Source organism: Melospiza georgiana, chromosome 24, assembly GCF_028018845.1.
Source record: "Melospiza georgiana isolate bMelGeo1 chromosome 24, bMelGeo1.pri, whole genome shotgun sequence".
In the NCBI taxonomy this organism is placed as follows: Eukaryota; Metazoa; Chordata; class Aves; order Passeriformes; family Passerellidae; genus Melospiza; species Melospiza georgiana.
The window spans coordinates 4,598,475-4,622,789 of record NC_080453.1 but is presented as its reverse complement, the minus strand read 5'-3'; the positions used below and the strand labels follow the sequence as shown (position 1 = coordinate 4,622,789).

At 61.9% G+C, this 24,315-nt stretch overlaps 1 protein-coding gene across 1 annotated transcript in view; it reads left to right on the top strand.

The window, feature by feature from the left end:
- Positions 1 to 2,172: 2,172 nt before the first annotated feature.
- The window catches only part of FOXO6 (forkhead box O6), a 47,308-nt gene continuing 25,165 nt past the window's right edge, over positions 2,173 to 24,315 (top strand). The window contains exon 1 of the mRNA XM_058040455.1: positions 2,173 to 3,141. Coding sequence (XP_057896438.1) covers positions 2,719 to 3,141 — 423 coding nt within the window. The 5' untranslated portion in view covers positions 2,173 to 2,718. The remainder of the gene's footprint in view (positions 3,142 to 24,315) is intronic.

The following is a 24,315-nucleotide window of genomic DNA, read 5'->3' as shown; positions in this document are numbered from 1 at the left end:
ACAGCCAGGGAAATTTGGGATGGATCCCTGGAGAAACGCTCTGGGGAGGAGGGAGGCGCAGGGCAGCACTCGGGATCGGGGGGTTTTGGGGTCAGGTCCGTCCTGAGGGCTGCTCTGGTGCCAGCCTGGCTGAGCCTCCCCGGGGCAGGGACACCAGGAGCTGTCAGAAGGGGCTTGGTCACAGGTCCCCAGCTGCCGGGCAGGGCTCAGGGGACACAGCCCCCTCCCCAAGGCCCCCGCTGCTGGGATGTGCCCCCAGGGCCAGCTGGAGCTGTCACTGTCACTGCGGGTTGTGAAACAGAGCACTTGTCAAGTCCCGCCTGTATATTGTATTATATTTATTACATTATATTCTATCTATTAGATTATATTCTACTTTATTATATTATTAGAGCTGTCAGGCCGAGCACTTCCAGGCTGGAAGCATCAGCTCCTTGAGTTACTTGGGTAACCTCAGGCCGTCCCTTTGGGCCAGCAATGGGGCTGCAGGATCAGGATTGTGCCGTGATTGTGGCGTGAAAGAGCTGTCACCGGAACAACTGGTGGCACCGGGGGTGACAAAGAGCAGGAGGATGCGGGGAACGCAGTGACAGCGTTCCCCGGCATGGCTGCTGGGCAGGGACAGGGCAGAGCGGGCAGCGTGGAGGGTACCGGAGGTGGTGGGGAAGGGACAAAGATGGGGACAAAGCACAGACAGTTCTGTCCCTAGTGCGTGCAGTGTGTCCCCAGGGGATGGTGAGGAGGGGGATGCTGGGGTGGATGCAGGGGGCGGGGGTCAGGCGGGTGTCCCCAGTGGGTGCACGATGAGGGGTCTGCACCCTCGGGGGTGCCGGGCTGTGTGCGGATGGAGGAAACAGCGCTGTCCTGTCCTGCCCTGCCGGGCCAGGGGGGTCCGGTCCCTCGGTCACCGCATGGCGGTGGGGACAGCACCGGGAAGGGACCCGGCTGATGGGCCGCGGGCAGGACAGGCCTGAGGAGACCGGGATCGGGACTGGGATTGGGATCAGGGTCGGGATTGGGATCGGGGTCGGGATTGGGATGAGGATCGGAATCGGGATGGGGATCGGGATCGGGGTCGGGATTAGGATTGAGGTCGAGATTGGGATCGGGATCGGGGTCGAGATTCGGATCGGGATTGGGATCGGGATGAGGATCGGAATCGGGACGGGGGTCGGGATCGGGGTAGGGATCGCCCCCGGGATCGGGATCGGGATTGGAATCGGGGTCGGGACTGGGATCGGGATCGCCTCCAACGTAGGCGGGGGCGTGTCCAGTGGGGGGCGGGGCTGCGCGGCGGTGGGCGGGGCCCACTCGGGGTCTCCCCGACCGCGCTGCGGGGGCGTGGCCGAGGCGGCGGGGGCGTGGCCCGTAGTAAAGGGGCGTGTCCCGCCGCGCGGCCGCGTTGCCCGGGGTGACGCGCGGATGCAGCCTGCACCCGTGACGTCACCCGAGGGGCGGGGCCTCTCCCCCATTCATCCCCCCCGCGCGCGGAGCGTCCCGCCGGCGCCCATCCAATCAGCGGGCGGGGGGGCGTGGCCGCCGAGCCCCTCCAGCCAATGAGGCGGCGGCGGCGGCCCGGGGCAACAATGGGGGGCGCCCGGGGCGCACGTGGGGCCGCGGCGGGGCCGGGCGGGGGCCGCGGCCCGGGCCGGGCGGGGGCAGCGCGGTGCCGGGGCTCTCCGCCGGGGCTCTCCGCTCCGCTCCGTCCCGCCCCGCCGCTGCCCCGCCAGCCGCGGGGGCACTCCCCTCCCCCGCCCTTCCCCCGCCCCTCCGGGCCCTCCCCCTGTGTCACGGCGGCGCCCGCATTCGGGAACGGGCACGGCGGAGGGAGGGAAGGAGGGAGCGAACGAGCGAGCCGAGGAGAGAACGAGCGAGCGAGCCGCGGCCGCCCCAGCATGTGGCCCGCCCGCGCCGTGGCGGCAGCGCGGCGGCGGCGGCGGCGGCGGGCAGGTGCGCGGCCGCTGAAGCGGAGCGGGGGGGCGTAGGGGCGGGAGCCGCCCGCCGCCGCCCTCGCCGGCGCTGTCAGGTGCGTGCCGCCCGCCAGCATGGCTCCGCCGCGCCGCCGGACCTAGCGCCGGGCCGCCCGCGGGAGACTGCGCCCGCCGCAACGAGGGCTCCCCCCTATCTCCGTCCCGCTTCTCCCCGCTTAGCTGCCCAGCCGCCCGGCCCCGGAGCCCGCCGGTCCCCGGCCGAGGATGCCGCCCGCCGCCGCTCGCTCCAGTTCATCTGTTGCTGCCTGACCGCGCCGCCAGCCCGATGGATGCGGCCGCCCCCGCGCCCTGCCCGCCCGCAGCCGCCCCGCTGGCTACTGAGCCGGGAACCGCTCCGGAGCTCCGCGGCTGCTAAAAACCAAACCAAAACCAAATCCGAACCAAAAAACACCCCCCAGCTTCGGGCCGGACTGGAGAGGCGGCCGAGGAGCATGCAGCGTGTCCCCCGGCTCGGCGCTCCCGGCGCGGCGCCGGGCACAGCCGCCTCCTAAAGCCGCCGGAGCCGAGGCTCCCCGGACTCGGGGCTCCCCCCGCCAGGACCCGCGCACCCAGCGCCTCCTCCTTCCCTTCTCCCTCCAGCCGGGCAGGGAGCCCGCCTTCGCACTCGTCTCCCTCTCGAGATTTTGGGTTTTTTGTTGTGTGTTTGGGTGTTTTTTTTTTTTTTTTTTTGGGTGGAAACCGCCCGTAACTCCGGGGGGAGCTGTGGGGTGGCAGCGGGGAGGCGACCATGGAAGAAAAGCTCCAGGCGCATCAGGTGGAGATCGACCCGGATTTCGAGCCGCAGAGCCGTCCCCGCTCCTGCACTTGGCCTCTCCCCCACCCCGACTTGGAGGAGGAAGATGGGGGCGCGGGGGGAACCCCGGCGCTGGCGGCCGGCGGGGACGGAGCGGAGAACGCGGCGGCGCCGGTGGAGCGCAGAGCGGCCGCCGCTCCCCCGCCGCCCCACGGCGCGGATGTGGGGCAGCTCCGCAAGGCCAAGACCTCCCGGCGCAACGCCTGGGGCAACCTCTCCTACGCCGACCTCATCACCAAAGCCATCGAGAGCTCGCCCGAGAAGCGCCTCACCCTCTCGCAGATCTACGACTGGATGGTGCGATACGTCCCCTACTTTAAGGATAAAGGAGACAGCAACAGCTCGGCCGGCTGGAAGGTACCTGACCCCCTGAGCCCATCCCCAGCGCAACTTTGCCCTCTCTCCCGGAGCTGTGTCCCGGAGCTTGGAGGGTTCTCCCGGGGCAGCCGGAGCTTGGTCCTAGCGGGGAGGTTTGGGGGGATCCCCACCGTCGTCGCAGTTGGCGAGATAAGGGCTCGGTTAAGTTTGGGGAGAGCTGGCGCTCCGTGGCGGTGTGTTTTGGAGCCGGGGTGAGCTTGTCCCTGTGTCACCCGGGATGGGGGTCGGAGCGGTGCCGCTGTCCCCCGGCGGGTCGGGGAGGGGGACAGCGACAGGCAGCGGGGTCGCGGGTGAGCCAGCACTGGGTACAGCGAGTGCCAGCCCCCGGTGCGGGGGTACAGTGGAATTACGGGGGTACAGTGGGTGGTAGCCCCAAATATGGGGTGGTACAGAGGGTGATAACCCCGATTACGGGGGTACAGTGGGCGATAGCCGCAAGAACGGGGGTACGGTGGGCGGTAACCCCAATTACGCGGGTACACAGCCCCAAGTACGGGGTACAGTGGCTGATAAGCGGGGTACAGCTGGTGATAACCCCAAGTAGGGGAGTACAGTGGATGGTAAGCCCAAATATGGGGTACAGTGGGTGATAACCACAAGTACGGGGGTGCAGTGGGTGATAACCCAAATATGGGGGTACAGCGGGTGATAACCGGGGTACAGTGGGTGATAACCCCAGGTACGGAGGTACAGAGGGTGATAACCGGGGTACAGTGGGTGATAACCGGGATACAGTGGGTGATAACCGGGGTACAGTGGGTGATAACCGCAAATACGGAGGTACAGAGGGTGATAACCGGGGTACAGCGGGTGATAACCGGGGTACAGTGGGTGATAACAGCAAATACGGGGGTACAGCGGGTGATAACCGGGATACAGTGGGTGATAACAGCAAATACGGGGGTACAGCGGGTGATAACCGGGGTACAGCGGGTGATAACCGGGGTACAGTGGGTGATAACCCCAGGTACGGAGGTACAGCGGGTGATAACCCCACGGCCGCAGCTCTCCGGGTCCCGGCGTGCCCGTGGCGTGGCCGGCAGGGCAGCCGGAGGGCGGGCTGTCCCCAAACAAACAGCTGTCCCCAGCCTGGCTGTCACCCGGGGCGTCCCCGCTGGCTCAGCCCCCGCCTTCCCCGCGGCCGCGTCCCCCTCCCCGGGGGCCAGGCTGGCAGCGCAGGGTCCCCGCGGCATTCCAGGCTGGCATTCCAGGCTGGCATTCCCCGGCTCTGCGCTCGCCTGGCACGGTGGGCTCGCTAGGATTCCCTGGCGCAGGCAGCGCTCCCCGCTCTGATGCTGCGAGTGGGGATCCGGTGATGGGTCTGGGGTCACCCCTGTCCCTCTGCTGGGCTCTGCGCTGGCAGGGCAATGAGATCGGCTGTGTCCAGATGGTGTCAGTAAAAAGGAGCCGGTTCCTCTCAGTCCTCCCCTAAGCCCTGTCACCTCCAGGGTGATTAGTGTGTTAGCGGGCTCCGGGGCTGCCACACCAGCCTGTGGCCCTGGCACGCGTGTCCTGCCTCTGCTGGGGACACCCAGCTCCAGCCCACTGGGTGCAAACCGGGCTCTTTTGGGGCAGGAAGGCTGGGCTATGTGGCTGGTGTTGTGTGGAGGCTGACACCCACTCCTGGTGGTGGCCTGGGGGCAGCTGGAGGGATGTCAGGGCTGTGGAGGTGGCAGGAGGTGATGATGCCTGTGTGGGGTCTCTCCAACCCCCACCTGGGGGAAAAGGGTCTGCCAGGGCTTGCCCACCATGGGGACATGCACTGCTGGGGTCTGGAGATGTGTCAGGGGGCTGGCATGAGGAGTGAAGGGGTTCCCAGGCTGTCACACGTGTCACTGGGGGTTTCACGTTGTGAAGAGTGGAGGACAGGCTCAGAGTCCAGGATCATTTTCAGGGCCTCCCCTGTGTGCACCCCATCTTGGGGTGCTCTCCCCTTTCCTGGCCCAGCTCCTCTCTGCCTGGGCTGTGGGCAGGTGCTTCAGCTGCCTGGCTGCTTCCCTCCTGGAGCCTGCCTTGCCCCCTGCTTTCCACTGGGATTGGAGCCCCCCAGCTGGGCTGAGGACTGTCCCCTGAAGTGCCCTGGAGTGCCCAGGAGCCTCTCCTGGTGCTGCAAGTGGGGCTGGCAGCAGCCTGAGTGAGAAGCAGAGACCCCCTTCGCGTGGTGGTATCATCAGACACCAGCATGTCAGGGGTTAAACACCTTGCCCACAGCCCGTGGTCCCTCCTGGCTGTCCCCTGCTGTGTCCCCCTCCTCTGTGTCCCCTCCCCAGGGCACTGGGCAGTTTTCCCTGTGGCCCCAGGCATGGCAGAGGTTCAGCTTTTCACTGCCAGAGCCGGAGGCAGGTCTCACTCCTCTTTTTGGCTGGTTCCTTCAGAGCAGGATGGTGCTGGGCAGAGCAGGATGGTGGGGTCTGGGGGCCCAGTGTGCCCATGGGCATCGGCTGGGCTGCTGCCCTGGCAGGGCTCTGCAGGATCATGGAGTGCTTTGGGTCAGAAGGGACCTTAAAGAGCATCTCACCCCAGCAGGGACACCTTCCACTAGACCAGGCTGCCCAGAGCTCTGTTCAACCCGGCCTTGAGCACTTCAAATCCCACTCTGGACTTCTCCAAACCCTCTCTGGGGGGACCTTCACAGGGAGACCCCTCCCTGCATGCAGCTGCCAGTGGGGATGCTGTGTCCATCAGGAAGGTGTGCCCCAGGCTGGTGTTGTCTCTGGAAAGGGAAGGCTGTTGGCAGGAGTTGCATTTTTGGGGTCAGGCCTCTCCTTCCCCGCCAGGCTGCGCGTTGCATTACGCGGTTTCATAAAATCACAGAATCTTGGAGTGGTTTGGGTTGGAAGGGACCACAAGGCTCATCTCCTTCCACCCCCTGCCATGGCCAGGGACACCTTGCACTATCCCAGAGTGCTCCAAGGGATAGTGCAAGGTGTGCAGGGCAGCCAAATCACTCATGGTGAGGCAAACAGAGGGATAGAACCCAAACAAGCCCAGCCTCGGGACCAGCACCAGCACCAGGACCTGTCTGGGTGTGCTGGAGAGCACGGTGGGGATGCTCTGCCTGCTGATCCTGGGGAATTGCATCCCCCAGGGCTGAGCTGGCTTGTTGGGCTTGTGCACCAGGAGCTGCTGCTGCTGCTGCTTCCCAATGCAGGGCAGCGGGCGCCCGCTGACTGACAGTTCTGCTTAATTAGGGAGTTGTTATTTTATCAATTCCAAAGCGCTTGAAGTTTTCTGCTCCAGCTCACGCTTTCCTCTTGTTAATGGGAAACCAACACCCTCCGTCAGAAAGGCAGTGGCGCTGATGCATTTTAAAGGGTTCTGCTTGCTCCGCTTTGACATCCAAAATATAACAATCAAGCCATCAGCTGGTGGATGCCTGTTTGATGCGGCTCTGACAGTGCTGAAAACCTTCATTTCCCAGCCTTCCTTCCTTCCCTCCTCCTCCTCCTCATTTATATTGCAGGGTCGGTGGCGTCGGGCCGGGGCTGCCATGCAGAGACACCCCCCTGCCAAGTGCCACCGTCCTCCTGGACTGGAATTAATTAGGCAGAAAAAGGTGTGGGAATGGTGGTGTGGTCAGGCTTCTCATTGCTGCTCGAGGGTTTGGGGGTTTGGGGTGCCAGGCTGTGTCCCCTCGTTTATATTTTGTGGGGTTGGTGGCGTGGCGACCGTGCCTGGCATGGGGGCTGCCATGCAGAGACACCCCCCTGCAAAATGCCACCGTGCTCCTGCAGGGCAGGACAGGCATTAATCAGGCAGAAAAAGGTGTGGGGATGGTGTGTGAGTGGTGGTGTGGTCAGGGTTCTCATTGCTGCTCGGGGCTTTGGGGTGCCAGGCTGTGTCCCCTCCCTGCTGCACTGACCCCCTGAGCTATGGGCATGGGGAAGGTCCTGCTGGGCGCCCCGAGGATCCTCCCAGGCAGCAGCTCCTGGCTCTGTGGCTCTCTCAGTGGTGCCCTTCCCCTCTTGGATGGGGACAGTGCCTCTGGAGCCCTGCCCAGTGCGGCTGGAGAGGCTCCAAGGCAGCGCCTGGGAGCGATGGGGATGGCTCTGCCCTCACTGGGCCGTGGGTGCTGCCCCTGGGGGTGGCACAGCACTGAGGGGGCAGCCACAGGGAGGGTGAGGTGACCTGGTTCTGGGGTGACCTGGCTCTGGGGGTGCACCCAGGCTGGCTCCTGTTTGCGCTGGGTTAGTGGTGCAGGCAGTGCCAGGCTCGGGGTGGGCACAGCCCAGGGCTGAGTGCGGGCTGGCAGCTCAGGGCTCCCCTTGGGCACTTTGGCTGGGCTCAGCTCGGCCAGGGATCCCATCCTGGCCTTATAAGGAGATTTTTCCAGCAGCACAGAGAGCCTGATGCTCCCCTTGGGCTGCCCTGGGCTGGGAGAGCCCTGTCAGGAGCTGCTGGTTCCTGCCCCTCGGGGAACCCCTCTGCCCCAGCCCCACAGTGCTCCTGGATGAGCCAGCTGGGCTGGGACAGCCCCAGGAGCATTCAGGGTTGGGGGAGCTGCTGCTTCTTCCACCTCGGGGAACCCCTCAGCCCCCCAGGATAACCCACCCTGGTTCTGCTGTCCCCACAGGTGCAACATCCCCTGGTGTGAGGAGACCCCTCCCCACCTTTTCCCATCACAGGCAGGGTCCCTCTGCATGCTGGGCTGGGGTCTCTGACCCTTCAGTACCACTTGGAGTGGGGTCTCTCCACAGGGATGGTGGAGCCCCCTCACATCCCCCTGATGTGCTGCAGTGCTGGTGTGGCTGTGAGGAATCCCCTTTCCTCCTTCCCACCTCGTTTTGCTCTCTCCTTTTGGAGGTTTTCATCTTCTAATTTTATTTTTTTTTTATCTTCCTTTTCCCCCTCTCCCTTCTTGTGGAATCGCTTCTCATGCAGCGCTAACTGCTGAAGTAACACAAACCTGCTAAATGGTCCGGCTTTATGATGGCATAAAAATGATACTACAGAAGCGAGTGGGGCTTTATTAAACCCCAGGGAAAGGCTCCAAATGAACAGCTTGCTCTGCTCTTAGCTCCCCCCCTCCCTGCACTTCCCCCTTTATTTTTAATAACCACTGGAATATAAACTACAGTTAAGATCCTGTGGACTAGAAGAGTGTTTGCAGCCTGGCGTTCTCACCCTCCTGGATCCCTGTGTGCATCCCTCCCTCTGTTTCCTGCTGCTGGGGTGGGAGGAGGACCAGCATTCTGGGCTAGAAAATGGATTTTGTGATTAAAAAGCCTTGTAAATATTTTTTTTGGGATGCTGTGGGTCAGGCCAGGTGTGTTTTGGGGGTGAGCTGGCCAGGCTTCCCATCCTAGTGGGACCCTCACTGGAATGCTGCTGGCAGTGGGAGGCTCTCAAGGAGTGGGGTTGGGCACCTGTCACCTTGTAAATATTGTAAATATTTTTTGGGGGGCTGTGGGTCGGGCCAGGTGTGTTTTGGGGGCTCCTTGGCCAGGCTTCCCATCCCAGTGGGACCCTCACTGGAATGCTGCTGGCAGTGGGACATCTTAAGGAGTGGGGTTGGGCACCTGTCACCTTGTAAATATTTTTTTGGGGGGCTGTGGGTCGGGCCAGGTGTGCTTTGGGGGCTCCTTGGCCGGGCTTCCCATCCTAGTGGGACCCTCACTGGAATGCTGCTGGCAGTGGGAGGAGGTCCTTGGGGCTGAAGGAGTGGGCTTGGACCCCTGTCACCTCTGGTCCTTGCAGGGAATTTATAGGAACGGGATGAATGTCCCCTCCCCGTGCATCCACAGGGTCTGGGCATGGTTGAATCCCCATCCCTGGGGTTCATCCCAGGCCTCACAGCCGCCGTGTCCTTGTCCATGGGGACGCTCTGGAGCTGGCTCGGGGTCTCCCCTCACTGTGTCCCCTCCCTGTGGTGACACAGCTGCCTCCTGCCCCTGCACCCACCTCGGTGGGCTCCCTGCTCCCTGCTCAGGTTACTTTTAATTACCCTGGCACTGCCGGCTCCCAGGGAAGGTGCCTGATTAGTGCCGAGGTGAAAGGCACTTTGGGTTACGGAAGGACACGCGGAGGCTCGCCTGTCTGCCGCTGAGGCTCATTTTGGACAGCATCTGTTCATTATTATGTGGTGCCTTGGCCGGGTGCCAGCCAGGGGAACTGAAAGCCCCGGCACAAAGCTCGCTTTCACTGCTGTGGGGAGCAGGAGGAGGAGGAGGAGGAGGAGGAGGCACCCGGCGCTGGGCGGGGAGCCCGGGGACCCCCAAAGCAGGCGGGGATGCTGCAGCATCCCAGGGCATCCCAGGCTGCTGGGAGGTGTCACAGAATCACCATCAGACTGGTCTGGGCTTGAGGATCATCTTGTTCCAACCCCTTACGTGAGCAGGGATGACTTCCACCAGGAGATGTCCACCCCTGGGGCTGGTGCTGGCCTGGGGGTGGGTGTCAGCAGCAGAATAGGGGTGATACTGGGGTCCCCTTTGTCATTCCTCCCCTCCCCAGGACCCCCACGCCTCTCTGTGCATCCCTCCATGCCCAGCAGGGTTTGGGGTGGGGAAGATAGGGAACACACATGGGAACACAAGAGGAACACACGAGGAAACACAAGAGAGAACACAAGAAACACAGGAGGGACACGCGAGGGACACACGAGGGAAAACACATGAAACCACACATGGAAACACAGGTAACACACATAGAAACACACAAGGGAAGAGGAAACACACAGAGAAATACACGAGGGAACATGCGAGGGAACACACGAGGAACACGTGAGGGAACACACACCGAGCCACGGCTGCAGCAGTGATGCAGCCCCTGGGGCCTGTAGGGCCGAGGGGGTTTCCCAGGATGTGGCACTGGGGTGGCTCCACCCGCATCCCCTGGGGCTGCCAGACCCCTCCTGTGGGGCTGGGCACATCCCAGCGGGGCAGGCAGCGGTGCTGCTGGGCACCTGCAGCCTCCCTGGGCACGTGTCCCCTCGTGTGTCCCCTCGTGTGTTCTTATGTGTGTTCCCTTACGTGTTCTCTTGTGTGTGTTCCTTCATGTGTTCCTCTTGTGTTCCCTTATGTGTGTTCCCTGTCGTTCCCTCATGTGTTGCCTCACATGTTCTTATGTGTGTTCTTATGTCTTCCCTCGTGTGTTCCCTGTCTTCCCTCATGTGTTCCTCTTGTGTTCCCGTGTGTGTTCCCTGTCTATCCTCATGTGTTCCCTCGCGTGTTTCTCTGTGTTCCCTCTTTCCTTGTTTCCCTTCGTGTTTCTATGTGTGTTCCCTGTGTTTCCATGTGTGTTCTTTCGTGTTCCCTTGTGTGTTCCTGTGTGTGTTCCCTCACGTGTTCCTTGTGTGTTCCCTCGCATGTTCCCTCGTGTATTTCTCTCTGTATTTCCTCTTCCCTTGTGTGTTTCTATGTGTGCTACCTGTGGTTTCATGTGTATTCCCTCGCGTGTCCCTCCTGCGTTTCTTGTGTTCTCTCTTGTGTTTCCTCGTGTGTTCCTCCTGTGTTCCCTTGTGCGTTCCCTCACGTGTTCTCTCACATGTTCCCTCATGTGTTCCTGTGTGTGTTCCCTCTGTCCCCTCGTGTATTCCCTCTCCCCTCGCGTGTTCCCTCTCATGTTCACCGTGTCCCCGTTTCTGTGCCCGGGCTGTGCCAGTCTCCCCACACTCGCTCAGCCCACGCCCTGCACCAGGCCGTCTCAGGTGTGCCAGGGCAGCACGGGAGGGACCCTCCAACCCCTGGTGACCGCTGCACCTCCCTCCTGGCACGGTGGGCTGGCGGCAGTGTCCCCTTGTCCTTGGAGACCTCGGGGACAGCATGTCTTGGAGACACAGCGTGTCTTTGGGGCATTCCAAGGCTGTGTGTGGGCGCACGGGGGTGACCCAACCACCTTTAATTTACTTGGGACGGGGGGAAAAGCGCCCCACGGACTCCAAACCACCCCAACCAGCCCCCAAAAACGAGAGAGGCAGTGTGAGGGAGGAGAGGCGAGGCAGGGAGGGCGGTTGGCAGGCGGCTGGCGCGGTGCCAGCGCGGGGACGCTCCGGAGCAGACATGCCAGGCTGTAATTGCAGACAGGCTCATTTCGAGAGACGAGACGAGGTTATTTTTAACTCGCGTTAAGGTAATGCACTGATCTCCTGCCTGTGGGTTCAAAAGTTCACCCCCCACCCTCTGCCCAAAAATCCCCCTTTGCTCGCCTGCCCCACTCTGGTCAGGCTGTGGGTGACCCCTGGGATGCCCGTCCTGGTGCCCACAGGCCCTCACCCGGGCACTGCCCGCAGCCTCGCCCAGCTCCGTGTCTCCCAGGGAGTCTGGCTCAAATCCTGGGGCACCGGGAGGAGGCTGCAGCCAGGCCAGCCCTGGGGTGTGGAGCAGACGGGCATTCCTGGGGCTGTGCCAGCTCCGTGCCCAGCCCTGGTGCTCCTGAGGCCCCCAGGGAATGTGCAGAGTGTGGGAGCTGTGTGCCAGGAAATGTGCAGGGGATGGATGCTGCATGCCAGGGTGCCAGGTCCTGCTGGGGCTCCCAGGGGATGAGTGCTGTGTGCCAAGGTGCCAGGTCCTGCTGGGCATGTGGAGGGGATGGGTACTGTGTGCCAGGGATGCCAGGGGATGTGCAGGGGATGGGTGCTGTGTGCCAGGGTGCCAGGTCCTGCTGGGGGCCCAAAGGAAGAGCCTTGCCATGCTCTCAGTGGTGGCACTGCCCTCAGTGGTGGCACTGCCCACGTTCCAGGTGCCCAAGCACTTTCCAGCCCTGCCACATGCACTGGTGACTGTGCTGCCCCAGGCCCTGCTGGCATCTCCTCCAGACTGGCAGGCGTGGCAGGGCAATGGGGGGTGACAGGATGTGGGCTCCCCCCTCCTCATCCTCACTGGGTGCCCACAGGAGGGCTGAGCCTGCAGGGCACCCTCTGGCTGGGGCAGCCCATGAGCCTGATGCCCTCAGTGCCATTCATTGGTGTGGCCACCTCAGCCCTGGGTTTGTCCTTAAAACACATTGCACAGTGCCAGGAGGGCATTTGGGGCACCTTGAAACACATTGCACAGTGCCAGGAGGGCATTTGGGGCACATTAAAACACCTTGCTCAGTGCCAGGAGGGCATCTGGGGCACGTTAAAACACCTTGCACAGTGCCAGGAGGGCATTTGGGGCACCTTAAAACACCTTGCTCAGTGCCAGGAGGGCATTTGGGGCCTTAAAACGCATTGCACAGTGCCAGGAGGGCATTTGGGGCACCTTAAAACACATTGCTCAGTGCCAGGAGGGCATTTGGGGCACCTTAAAACACCTTGCACAGTGCCAGGAGGGCATCTGTGGCACCTTAAAACACATTGCTCAGTGCCAGGAGGGCATTTGGGGCACCTTTAAACACATTGCTCAGTGCCAGGAGGGCATTTGGGGCACCTTTCCCACCCTGAGACAGGCTGGGGAGCCTGCAGCTGAGCCTGGCACCTGCTCCCCAGCCCTCTGCCCAAAACAGAAGGCAAAACAGAGCAGGAACGCCCCGAAATGTGCCAGCTTTGGGCTTGTCCTGGCTCTGACGAATCCTTTCCCCCGGCGGGGATGTGGCTCTGCTGTGTCCAGCCCCTGTCCCCAAACGCCCTCTGGCCCTGCCCGGTGGCGTCAGCGCCGTGCCAGACTTGTCCCCGGGAACTCCCTGCGTGCCTGGCATGGCTTTTGTCCCCGGCTGTCACACGGCCAGGGCTGCCAGCTGCAGGTGCTGCCGGCTCGGCACCGCGCACGGTGTGGGAATACCGGGATTTGGGGTTTGGGAGATCCAGGGGCAGCTTTGGGGGATCCAGGGAGAGCTGGGGCTTTGGGGGGGGATCCAGGGGCAGCTTTGGGGAAATTCAGGGGCAGCTTTGGGGGATGCAGGGGTGATTATGGGGGAATCCGGGGGCAGCTTTGGGGGAATCAAGGGGGAGCTTGGGGTGATCCAGGGGCGGCTTTGGGGGATCCAGGGGGAGCTTGGGGTGATGCAGGAGCAGTTTTGGGGATCCAGGAGCAGTTTTGGGGATCCAGGGGCAGCTTTGGGGGATCCAGGGGCAGCTCTGGGGGGATCCAGGGAGAGCTGAGGCTTTGGGGGATCCAGGGGCAGCTCTGGGGGAATCGAGGGGCAGTTTTGGGGGATCCAGGGGTGGCTTTGGGGCAATCCAGGGAGCGCTGAGACTTTGGGAGGATCCAGTGGCAGCTTTGGGGATCCAGGAGCAGTTTTGGGGATCTAGGGGCAGCTTTGGGGGATCCAGGGAGAGCTGAGGCTTTGGGGGAGGGATCCAGGGGCAGCTCTGGGGAAATTCAGGGGCAGCTTTGGGGATCCAGGAGCAGTTTTGGGGGTTCCAGGGGCAGCTCTGGGGGAATCCAGGAGCAGCTCTGGGGATCCAGGGGCAGTTCTGGGGGGATCCAGGGAGAGCTGAGGCTTTGGGGGATGCAGGGCCAGCTTTGGGGGATCCAGGGGGAGCTTGGGGTGATGCAGGGGCAGCTCTGAGGGGATGCAGGGGCAGCTTTGGGGATCCAGGAGCAGTTTTGGGGATCTAGGGGCAGCTTTGAGGGATCCAGGGAGAGCTGAGGCTTTGGGAGGATCCAGGGGCAGCTCTGGAGGAATCCAGGGGCAGCTTTAGGGGATGCAGGGGCAGCTTTGGGGGATCCAGGGGCAGCTCTGGGGGAATCCAGGGAGAGCTGAGGCTCTCTGAATGCTCCTTGGCATTTCACCGCCCGCCCCCGCTCGCTGCTGATAAATCAGGGCTGGAGCCCGGCTGTGCGGGCTGTGGGTGGTGCTGCCATTATCCCTGATGGGCTCCCTGGGGATGGCAAAGCCTGGCACAGAGGGAGCCTGGCCAGGGCATTCCCAGACTGTGAGCCTGGCAGGGATGTGAGAGCACACACAGCCGCGGTTTTGGGCAGTGCCAGCAGGAGGGAAGGGCGTCCCCACACAGGGATGGGCACTGGGGGCGTGGGGACACCCCTGGCTCCACGCTGGCACCTGTGGATGTTGGGGGAGTGGGCACCACTCCATGGCACTGTGAGGTTTGGGGCATCCCCGGAGCCCCCTGGGGCTGCTGGATGGGTTTGACAGTGCAGGGCTGGAAACATCAGTGAGGTGGGAGAGCCTGGGGCAGTGGGACCGTGAGCCTGCTCCGGATCCTGCTCAGGGCCCTGCTCCGGATCCTGCTCAGGGCCCTGCTCCGGATCCTGCTCAGGGCCCTGCTTTGGATCCTGCTCAGGGCCCTGCTTTGGATCCTGCTCAGGGCCCTGCTCCGGATCCTGCTCAGGGCCCTGCTCCAGATCCTGCTCAGGGCCCTGCTCTGGATCCTGCTCAGGGCCCTGCTCCGGATCCTGCTCAGGGCCCTGCTCCGGATCCTGCTCAGGGCCCTGCTCCAGATCCTGTTAGGGCCCCGCTTTGGATCCTGCTCAGGGCCCTGCTCCGGATCCTGCTCAGGGCCCTGCTCCAGATCCTGCTTAGGGCCCTGCTCCGGATCCTGCTCAGGGCCCTGCTCCGGATCCTGCTCAGAGCCCTGCTTCGGATCCTGCTCAGGGCCCTGCTCCGGATGCTGCTTAGGGCCCTGCCCAGGACCCTGCTTAGGGCTGTGCTTAGACCCTGTTTGGGGCTGTGCTTAGACCCTGTTTAGGACAGTGCTTGGGACTGTGCTTAGGGCCCTTCCTAGCACCCTGCCTAGGGCCCTGCTTAGGACTGGACCCTGCCTAGGACCATGATTAGGGCCATACTTAAGGCCGTGCTTAGGACCCTGCCAAGACTCTGCCTAGGACCCTGCTTAGGAACCCTGCTTAGACCCTGCTTAGGGCCCTGCTTAGGACCATGCTTAGGAACCTTGCTTAGGAACCCTGCCTAGCACCTTGCTTAGGGCTCTGCTTAGGAACCCTGCCTGGACCCTGCTTAGGGCCTTGCTTAGCACCCTGCTTAGGACCATCCTTAGGGCCCTGCCTAGGACCCTGCTTAGACTGTGCCTAGGGCCCTGCTTAGGACCATGCTAAGGACTGTGCTTAAGAATCCTGCTTAGCACCCTGCCTAGGGTCCTGCTTAGACCCTGCTTAGCACCGTGCTTAGACCCTGCCTAGGACCATGCTTAGGACTCTGCTTAGGACTGTGCTTAGGGCTCTGCCTGGGACCCAGCTTAGACCCTGCCTAGTTCCCTGTCTAGTTCCCTGCCTAGGACGTGCCTAGGACCGTGCTTAGGACCCTGCCTAGGGCCCTGCTTAGACCCTGCCTAGTTCCCTGCCTAGGACCGTGCTTAGGACCCTGCCTAGGGCCCTGCTTAGACCCTGTTTAGGACCCTGCTTGGGAACCCTGCTTAGGGCCCTGTTTAGCACCCTGCCTAGGACCCTGCTTAGACCCTGCTTAGGAACCTGCTTGAGACCCTGTTTAGCACCCTGCCTAGGACTCTGCTTAGGGCCCTTCTTAGGGCTGTGCCTAGGACCCTGCCTAGGACCATGCTTAGGAACCTTGCTTAGGAACCCTGCCTAGGACCCTGCCTAGCACTGTGCTTAGGGCCCTGCCTGGGACCCTGCTTAGGGCCTTGCTTAGAACCATGCTTAGAACCATGCTTAGGACTGTGCTTAGACATTGCTTAGCACCCTGCTTAGGGCTCTGCTTAGCACCTGCCTAGGACCATGCTCAGGACCCTGCCTAGGACCATGCTCAGCACCCTGCCTAGGACCATGCTCAGCACCCTGCCTAGGACCATGCCTAGGACCATGCTTAGCACCCTGCCTAGCACCCTGCCTAGGACCATGCTCAGCACCCTGCCTAGGACCATGCTCAGGACCCTGCCTAGGACCATGCCTAGCACCCAGCCGTGCCCTCCTTTGTCAGGGCTCCTTCCTGCAGTGCTTGCAGGGCCCTGGGAGCTCTCCCATGCCATGACAGAGTCACTTGGAGCTCTGCTGGGAGCGCTCCCATCCCGTGGCACGGCTCCTTGCAGCTCTGCAAGGGTTAGGGTCAGGGTTAGGGGTTAGGGTCAGGGTTAGGGGTTAGGGTTAGGGGTTAGGGTTAGGGGTTAGGGGTTAGGGGTTAGGGTTAGGGGTGAGGGTTAGGGGTTAGGGTTAGGGGTGAGGGTTAGGGGTGAGGGTTAGGGGTGAGGGTTAGGGTTAGGGGTTAGGGTTAAGGGTTAAGGTTAGGGTTAGCAGGGCTGCCCTGCAGCTGGCAGGCCATTCCACCAGAATAAAGATGGGCAATGCCCATCTGTGCCCAGCCCCACCGCCAGCTTTGGGCAGCCATCATCTCCTCCCAGCCTGGCCTCCCTGCCCCAGGTGTGTGCAGCAGGCAGGGGAGGGATTCACAAACTCATGGTGAGACAGACTTATAAATTTTGCCTTTTTTTTCCACACTGTCAAACCTCTTTCCTGTCCCAGGGATGTAAGACAGCATTTTATTGCTGCCTGCTTGATGGTTGTTCCCTTCCCCTCCGTGGCTGTGATTTATCTCTGCACTTTGCGCTGATTGGATTAGAAGTTTAAATGCTAAGGGTGCATAACAATATATTTTTCTTATTAATATTAAAAAATCATTATTGGATTTTTTATAGTTCTGTTTTGAATTGAATCCCCTTGCTTGATTTATTCTCTCTCCCAGAGTAGAATTTAATGCTAATAGGAACAATCATTGCTTTGTTTTGAATCTTTGACTGTTTGGAAAACTTTCCGTGCAAAGGGAAATTACAGCATTATTAAGAGTCCATTAAAAGAGGGTTTGCCCATTCCTGGCTATTACCTGTGAGCTGGAGGGAAAACAGAAAAAGCCAAGAGAAGGAGGGAAAACAAAAAAAAACAAGAGAAGGAATCTCTTTTCAGGGTTTGTGTTCACACCCTGGCTGAGGTGCCAGGCAGTGTTGGTGCTGGTTGTTCAATCAGCTCTGTTCTGTCTCAGGGATTCATTTTGGGTCCTGTTGGGCTGGTGAAGGCGTGTGTGGCACTGGAGCTCACAGGAGCTCACTGTGGGGCTGGGGATAGCTCGTTTTCCCTCTGGATTTCAGGTTTTTAAGGAAAATAGGAGGAGCAGCTCCTGGCTGGTGTGGCAGCGTGCCCCCAGCACTGCGGGCACCAGGCACAGGGTGCTGAGCTCCTCCCTGCGCTGCCCTTTCCCTCTGCCCACGCGTGGGGACCACCCAGTGCCCACCCAAGCCCTGGTAGCCACCATGTCCTCGTGGTTGTGCCCATTGTGCCTCAGCTTCCTGCACGGGCAGGGACAGGCAGAGGTGGCATGGGGCAGGGGCTGGGGACAGGGTGAGAATGGGGCAGGGGCCGGGGACAGGGTGCCAGGCATGGGGCAGGGGCTGGGGACATGGTGCCAGGCATGGAGCAGGGCCTGGGGACATGGTGCCAGGCATGGGGCAGGGCCTGAGGACATGGTGCCGGGCAGGTGGGATGGGGACAGGATGCCAGGCAGGTGGCTTGGGCTGGGGACAGGGCACCACAGCTGCAGACGTGCCTGGGGCGGGCACAGCAGCAGCAGCAGCAGGAACAAGGAGCTGTGCCAGGCTTGGCACGCAGCAGCAGGGTTGGCAGGGCACCGCAGCCTGCCCGGGCATAGCAGGGCAGGCCTGGGCACCCCCGGCCCTGCAGCAGTGGGGGAGCAGCAGGGTGGGGTGTGGGGTTGGGGTGTGGGGGGCACAGCTGGGAGTGGCAGGAGTGTCTGCCCCGGGCACGCAGGGGCTGCGGGGTTGGCATGAGCTGCTGTGCCAGGCACCACCCTGCACCCCAAAACCTGCACCTGGCACCCCTCACTCTGCTCCCCAAAATCTGCACCCGCTGTCCTGCACCCGCTCCCTGTGCCATGCACCCTTCACTCTGCACCCCAAACCCGTGCCCTAATCCTGCACCCCTCACTCTGCACCCCAAATTTGTGCCCTAATCCTGCACCCCTCACTCTGCACCCCAAATTTGTGCCCCTAATCCTGCACCCCTCACTCTGCACCCCAAATTTGTGCCCCTAATCCTGCACCCTGCACTCTGCACCCCAAACCTGTGCCCCTAATCCTGCATCCTGCACTCTGCACCCCAAACCCGTGCCCTAATCCTGCACCCCTCACTCTGCACCCCAAATTTGTGCCCATAATCCTGCACCCTGCACTCCAAGCCTTGTTCCCCACACTCTGCACCCCAAACCTGTGCCCCTAATCCTGCATCCTGCACTCTGCACCCCAAACCCGTGCCCTAATCCTGCACCCTTCACTCTGCACCCCAAATTTCTGCCCCTAATCCTGCACCCTGCACTCTGTGCCTTCCTCCCCACACTCTGCACCCCAAACCTGCAGCCCTAATCCTGCCACCTGTCCCTGGGGGGACACTGCCACCTCCTCCTGGTTTCCCAGTCAGCCCAGTGTGCTCTGACGCTGGGACACCCTTGCTGGGGCTCTGTGCCCACAAATCCTTGGCTTGTGCTTGGCTCTGTGCCCTCTGTGCTCTCTGGGCTTTGGGGTGTCACAGGGGGCAGCCCTGACCCCCTGGCACACCAGCAGAGGTACCTGGGATGGATCCCAGGCTGTTCTTTGGTGTCACAGGGGATGCCCTGATCCCCTGATCCCCTGGCACTCCAGCAGAGGTACCTGGGATGGATCCCACATAGTTCTGGGGTGTCACAGGGGATGCCCTGACCCCTGGCACACCAGCAGAGGTACCTGGGGTGGATCCCAGATGGTTCTGGGGTGTCACAAGGGGATGCCCTGACCCATGGCACACCAGCAGAGGTACCTGGGGTGGATCCCAGATGGTTCTGGGGTGTCACAGGAGGAAACCATGATCCCCTGACCCCATGGCACACGAGCAGAGTTACCTGGGATGGATCCCAGGCTGTTCTGGGGTGTCACAGGGGGCAGCCCTGACCCCTGGCACACCAGCAGAGGTACCTGGGATGGATCCCAGGCTGTTCTGGGGTGTCACAGGGGATGCCCTGACCCATGGCACACCAGCAGAGTTACCTGGGATGGATCCCAGATGGTTCTGGGGTGTCACAGGGGATGCCCTGACCCATGGCACACCAGCAGAGTTACCTGGGATGGATCCCAGATGGTTCTGGGGTGTCACAGGGGATGCCCTGACCCCCTGGCACACCAGCAGAGGTACCTGGGGTGGATCCCAGATGGTTCTGGGGTGTCACAGGGGATGCCCTGATGCCCTGACCCCCTGGCACTCCAGCAGAGGTACCTGGGATGGATCCCACATAGTTCTGGGGTGTCACAGGGGGATGCCCTGACCCCCTGGCACACCAGCAGAGTTACCTGGGATGGATCCCAGGCTGTTCTGGGGTGTCACAGGGGATGCCCTGACCCCATGGCACACCAGCAGAGGTACCTGGGGTGGATCCCAGATAGTTCTGGGGTGTCACAGGGGGATGCCCTGATCCCCTGGCACACCAGCAGAGGTACCTGGGATGGATCCCAGATGGTTCTGGGGTGTCACAGGGGATGCCCTGACCCCCTGGCACACCAGCAGAGGTACCTGGGATGGATCCCAGGCTCTTCTGGGGGTGCTGTGCTGTTCCTTGCTGCCCTGGGCTGAGGATTCCCGCATTCCCACACCCCTGCAGTCCCAGGTTCCCAGCAGGCCCTTCTCAGGTGTCCTCCCCCGTGCCAGCCCTCCCTGGCTGAGCTCTCTCTCTGCCCATTCCAGGCTGGGCAGTTCTGGGATCCCGGCAGGATCCTCTCCCCCCACCCCGAGCGGATTTCTTGGCTCAGCCTCTCCTGTTTTCCCTCCAGCCTGGAGCCTGAGAGCAGCAGCCAAGGAACAGGAGGCTGTGCCAGGGCTGAGCCTGGCCCTGACCGGGGGCTTTGAGCTGGGGACCCAGGCTGGGGGCACATGGGGTTACCACCACGGGGTTACCACTCTGTGCCCATCCCCGAGGTCAGGGACACCTCTGTGTGCCCATGGGGGACTCAGGGGACAGCCCCAGGGCTGGGGATTGGGCAGTGAGCTGGGGACGTGTGGGGTGCAGGGCTCTGGGAAGGCTGGGGTGCAGGGCTGAGGCATTTGGGGTGTGGACTGTGCAGTGTGGGCTGCAGGGCTGGGAGGTTTGGGGCTGCTTGCAGAGGTCCAGTCTGGCTCCCAGTTTAACCATTGAGGTCCCAGTAAGGTCCCAGTGCAGTGTGGGGTGCAGGGCTGAGACTTTTGGGGTGTGGACTGTGCAGTGCTGAGAGATTTGGGGTATGGGCTGTGCAGTGTGGGGTGCAGGGCTGGGAAGGGGCTGCCTGCAAGGGCCCAGTCGGGCTCCCCAAAGCTCCCAGTTTAACCAGCAAGGTCCCAGTAAGGTCCCTGTGCAGTGTGGGGTGCAGGGCTGGGAGGTTTGGGGCTGCTTGCAGAGGTCCAGTCTGGCTCCCAGTTTAACCAGCAAGGTCCCTGTGCAGTGTGGGGTGCAGGGATGGCACATTTGGGGTATGGACTGTGCAGTGTGGGGTGCAGGGCTGGGAAGGGGCTGCTTTCAGGGGTCCAGTCGGGCTCCCCAAAGCTCCCAGTTTAACCATTGAGGTCCCAGTAAGGTCCCTGTGCAGTGTGGGGTACAAGGCTGGGAGTGGAGCTGCTTGCAGAGGTCCAGTCGGGCTCCCCAAAGCTCCCAGTTTAACCATCGAGGTCCCAGTAAGGTCCCTGTGCAGTGTGGGGTGCAGGGCTGAGGGAAGGCTGCGGTGCAGGCCTGGCAGATTTGGGGTGTGGACTGTGCAGGGCTGCCTGCAGGGGTCCAGTCTGGCTCCCCAGAGCTCCCAGTTTAACCATCAAGGTCCCAGTAAGGTCCCCAGTTGCAGGGCTCTGGGGCAGGACCCCCCCGCCAAGGTGCTGAGGTGGCTCCTCAGCAGAGACAGATGCCTGGGGTCCCCTCCTGCCTCACTGGGGCACCCACAGGGTGATACAACCCAGGGGGGACAGGGCCAGCAGTGCTCCCTGGGACCCCCTCCCTATCCCACAGCCCAAATCCTGTGTGGGGACAGTGAACCAGGGCCTGCAGCAATTCTCCTGGTGCCCTGAATAATTCATGGCAGCAGAGTCTAGCAGAGCCTCTCCCCGCCCTGCTGCACCCCCAGTTCCTCCCAGTGCTGCTTTGGGGGTGCTGTGGGTGAGGGCACAGTCTGGGGGGACAGAATGGGGTTTGTCACCTGCAATCTGCTGCCCCCAGTTTCCCCAGTATGGCTGTGGGGGTGCTGTGGGTGAGGGCACAGAATGGGGTGGCACAGAGGGGGCTTTGTCACGAGCCCCCAGTTCCTCCCAGTATTGCTTTGGGGGTGCTGTGGGTGGGGGCACAGTCTGGGGGGGGACAGAATGGAGTTTGTCACTGCAATCTGGAGCCCCCAGCTCCTCCCAATATGGCTTTGGGGGTGGTGTGGGTGCTGTGGGCACAATCTGGGGTGCCACAGAGGGGAGTTTGTCACTGCAGTCTGCTGCCCCCAGTTCCCCCAGTATGGCTGTGGGGGTGCTGTGGGTGAGGGCACAGAATGGGGTGGCACAGAGGGGGCTTTGTCACGAGCCCCCAATTCCTCCCAGTGTTGCTTTTGGGGTGCTATGGGTGGGGGCACAGGCTGGGGGGGGACAGAATGGGGTTTGTCACTGCAATCTGGAGCCCCCAGTTTTTCCCATCATGGTTTTGGAGTTCTGTGGGTGGCACAAAAGGGGGTTTGTCACCCACAATCTGCTGCCCCCAGTTTCTCCCATCATGGTTTTGGGGTTCTGTGGGTGGCACAAAAGGGGGTTTGTCACCCACAATCTGCCGCCCCCAGTTTTTCCCATCATGGTTTTGGGGTTCTGTGGGTGGCACAGAGGGGGGTTTGTCACCCACAATCTGCTGCCCCCAGTTTCTCCCATCATGGTTTTGGGGTTCTGTGGGTGGCACAAAAGGGGGTTTGTCACCCACAATCTGCTGCCAGGGGTTGGGGTGGCACAGACAGGGGATGGAGGGCAGGTCCCCCGTCACTCCTGCCCTGCCTCGCTGTGCCTCAGTGTCCCCGTTGTCACTGTGCCAGGGATTGGGGACTGAGCTGTGCTGCCTGGCACAGGACACCCCACTTTTTTCGGGGCTCTCTGCACAAGTTCAGCTCCTCCCTGCAGGGCTGGATTAGCTCCGGGGTGGGGAGCAGCGAGGGGTTAAACGCTCTAAATCCAGCGCGAAACTTTTGGCTGGGGAGCCGCAGGCACCAAGTGCATTTGCAGCCGCAAGTGGCTGCCTTGAAGACGATCCAGATTTGTCTGGGAGCCGTCTGCTGCTAAAACCCTTTGATCCACTTACTCCTCCCCGGGGAGCTCCCCGCAGCTCTGGTGCTAATGCCCCCGTGGCGACAGGGGCTGGGCTGCCAGACGGAGGCAGGGGAGACCCCCCTGCGCTGCCAGGGGGGAGAGCAGCCGCTAGAAATGAGGAGGGGGGGCAAAAATAGAGGGGTTGGGGGATGCAGGAGTGATGCCAGCAGGGTTAATCCATGGGGTGAAGGGAGTGGGAGAGGGTTTGGGTGTTCTCGGGATGTGGGGAGGGATGGAGGGATGGGAGAGTGAAGGGATTCGGGGATGGAGGGATGGGGGCTTGGAGAGTGAAGGGATTCAGGGATGGGGGCTTGGAGAGTGAAGGGATTCGGGGATGGAGGGATGGGGGCTTGGAGAGTGAAGGGATTCAGGGATGGAGGGATGGGGGCTTGGAGAGTGAAGGGATTCAGGGATGGAGGGATGGAGGAGGTTTGGTGTTTTTCAGGATGTGGGCAGGGATGGAGGATAGAGGGATGGGAGCTTGGAGAGTGAAGGGATTCAGAGATGCAGAGATTCAGGGATGGGGGCATGGAGAGTGAAGGGATTCAGGGATTCAGGGATGGAGGGATGGAGGAGGTTTGGCGTTTTTCAGGATGTGGGCAGGGATGGAGGATAGGGGCATGGGAGCTTGGAGAGTGAAGGATTCAGGGGTTCAGGAATAGAGGGAGGGAGGGATGGAGGAGATTTGGTTGTTCTCACGATATGGGGAGGGATGGAGGATGGAGGGATGAGGGCTTGGAGAGTGAAGGGATGGAGATTTGGCTGTTCCTGGGCTGTGGGCAGGGATGGGAGATAGAGGGATAGGGGCTTGGAGAGTGAAGGGATTCAGGGATAGAGGGATGGAGAATGGAAGAGGTTTGGGTGTTCCTGGGCCGTGGGCAGGGATGGGAGATAGAGGGAGAGGGGCTTGGAGAGTGAAGGGATTCAGGGATGGAGGAGGTTTGGCTGTTCTGGGCTGTGGGCAGGGATGGGGGCATGAAGAGTGCAGGGATTCAGAGAGTCAGGGATGGAGGGATGGATGAGGTTTGGCTCTTCTCAGGATATGGGCAGGGGTGAAGGATAGAGGGAAGAGGGCATGGAGAGTGAAGTGATTCAGGGATTCAGGGATTTGGGGATTCAGGGATTTGGGGATTCAGGGATTCAGGGATTCAGGGATGGAGGAGGTTTGGCTGTTCTCAGGGTGTGGCCAGGGATGGAAGGAGCATTGCCAGGTGATTCCCAGGCTGCCAGGCCTCGTGGGGATGGTGGTGCTGTGGTGGGCAGGGTTTGCATGGTTGGTGTCTCCCCAGGAGTGCTGATCTGGGGGGGTCCCAGCCCCAGGGCTGCCTGCCCCAGTGCTCAGTGGGCAGATCCCACTCAGCAGCCAGACCTGCTGTGGGATCCAGGGGGTGAAGTGGCTGAGAGGGGAAGCAGGAGAAGGGCAGGCAGGAGCAAATCCAGGGGGTTAAATGGGATTCTGGCAGTCTGGGATCACAGGGGCTCTTGCTTTTACCATAGGAAATGTTTAAAGATCGGGAAGCTGAAATCAGCTTCTGTACTGGGCCTCAGATCCCAGAATCCCAACCTGGTTTGGGTTGGAAGGGACCTTAAAGCTCAACCTGTCCCACCCCATGCCATGGGTAGGGACACCTCCCACTGTCCCAGGTGCTCCCAGCCCTGCCCAGCCTGGCCTTGGGCACTGCCAGGGCTCCAGGGGCAGCCACAGCTGCTCTGGGCACCCTGTGCCAGGGCCTGCCCACCCTCACAGGGAGGAATTCCTTCCCAATACCCCATCCATCCCTGCCCTCTGGCAGTTTAGTGGGAATTTCCCATTTCCCAGTGGGTGTCAGGGGTGCAGGTTGTGCTCAGCTCTCCCATGTGGGCAGCCCCATCTCCCACCCTCCCCAGACCCCGCTGTGGGTGGGTGTCACCCTGTGCCTGTGTCACCCTGCGCATCCTGGCAGGGCAGCAGCAGTGATGGGGGTGGCACTGGGAGGGGGGG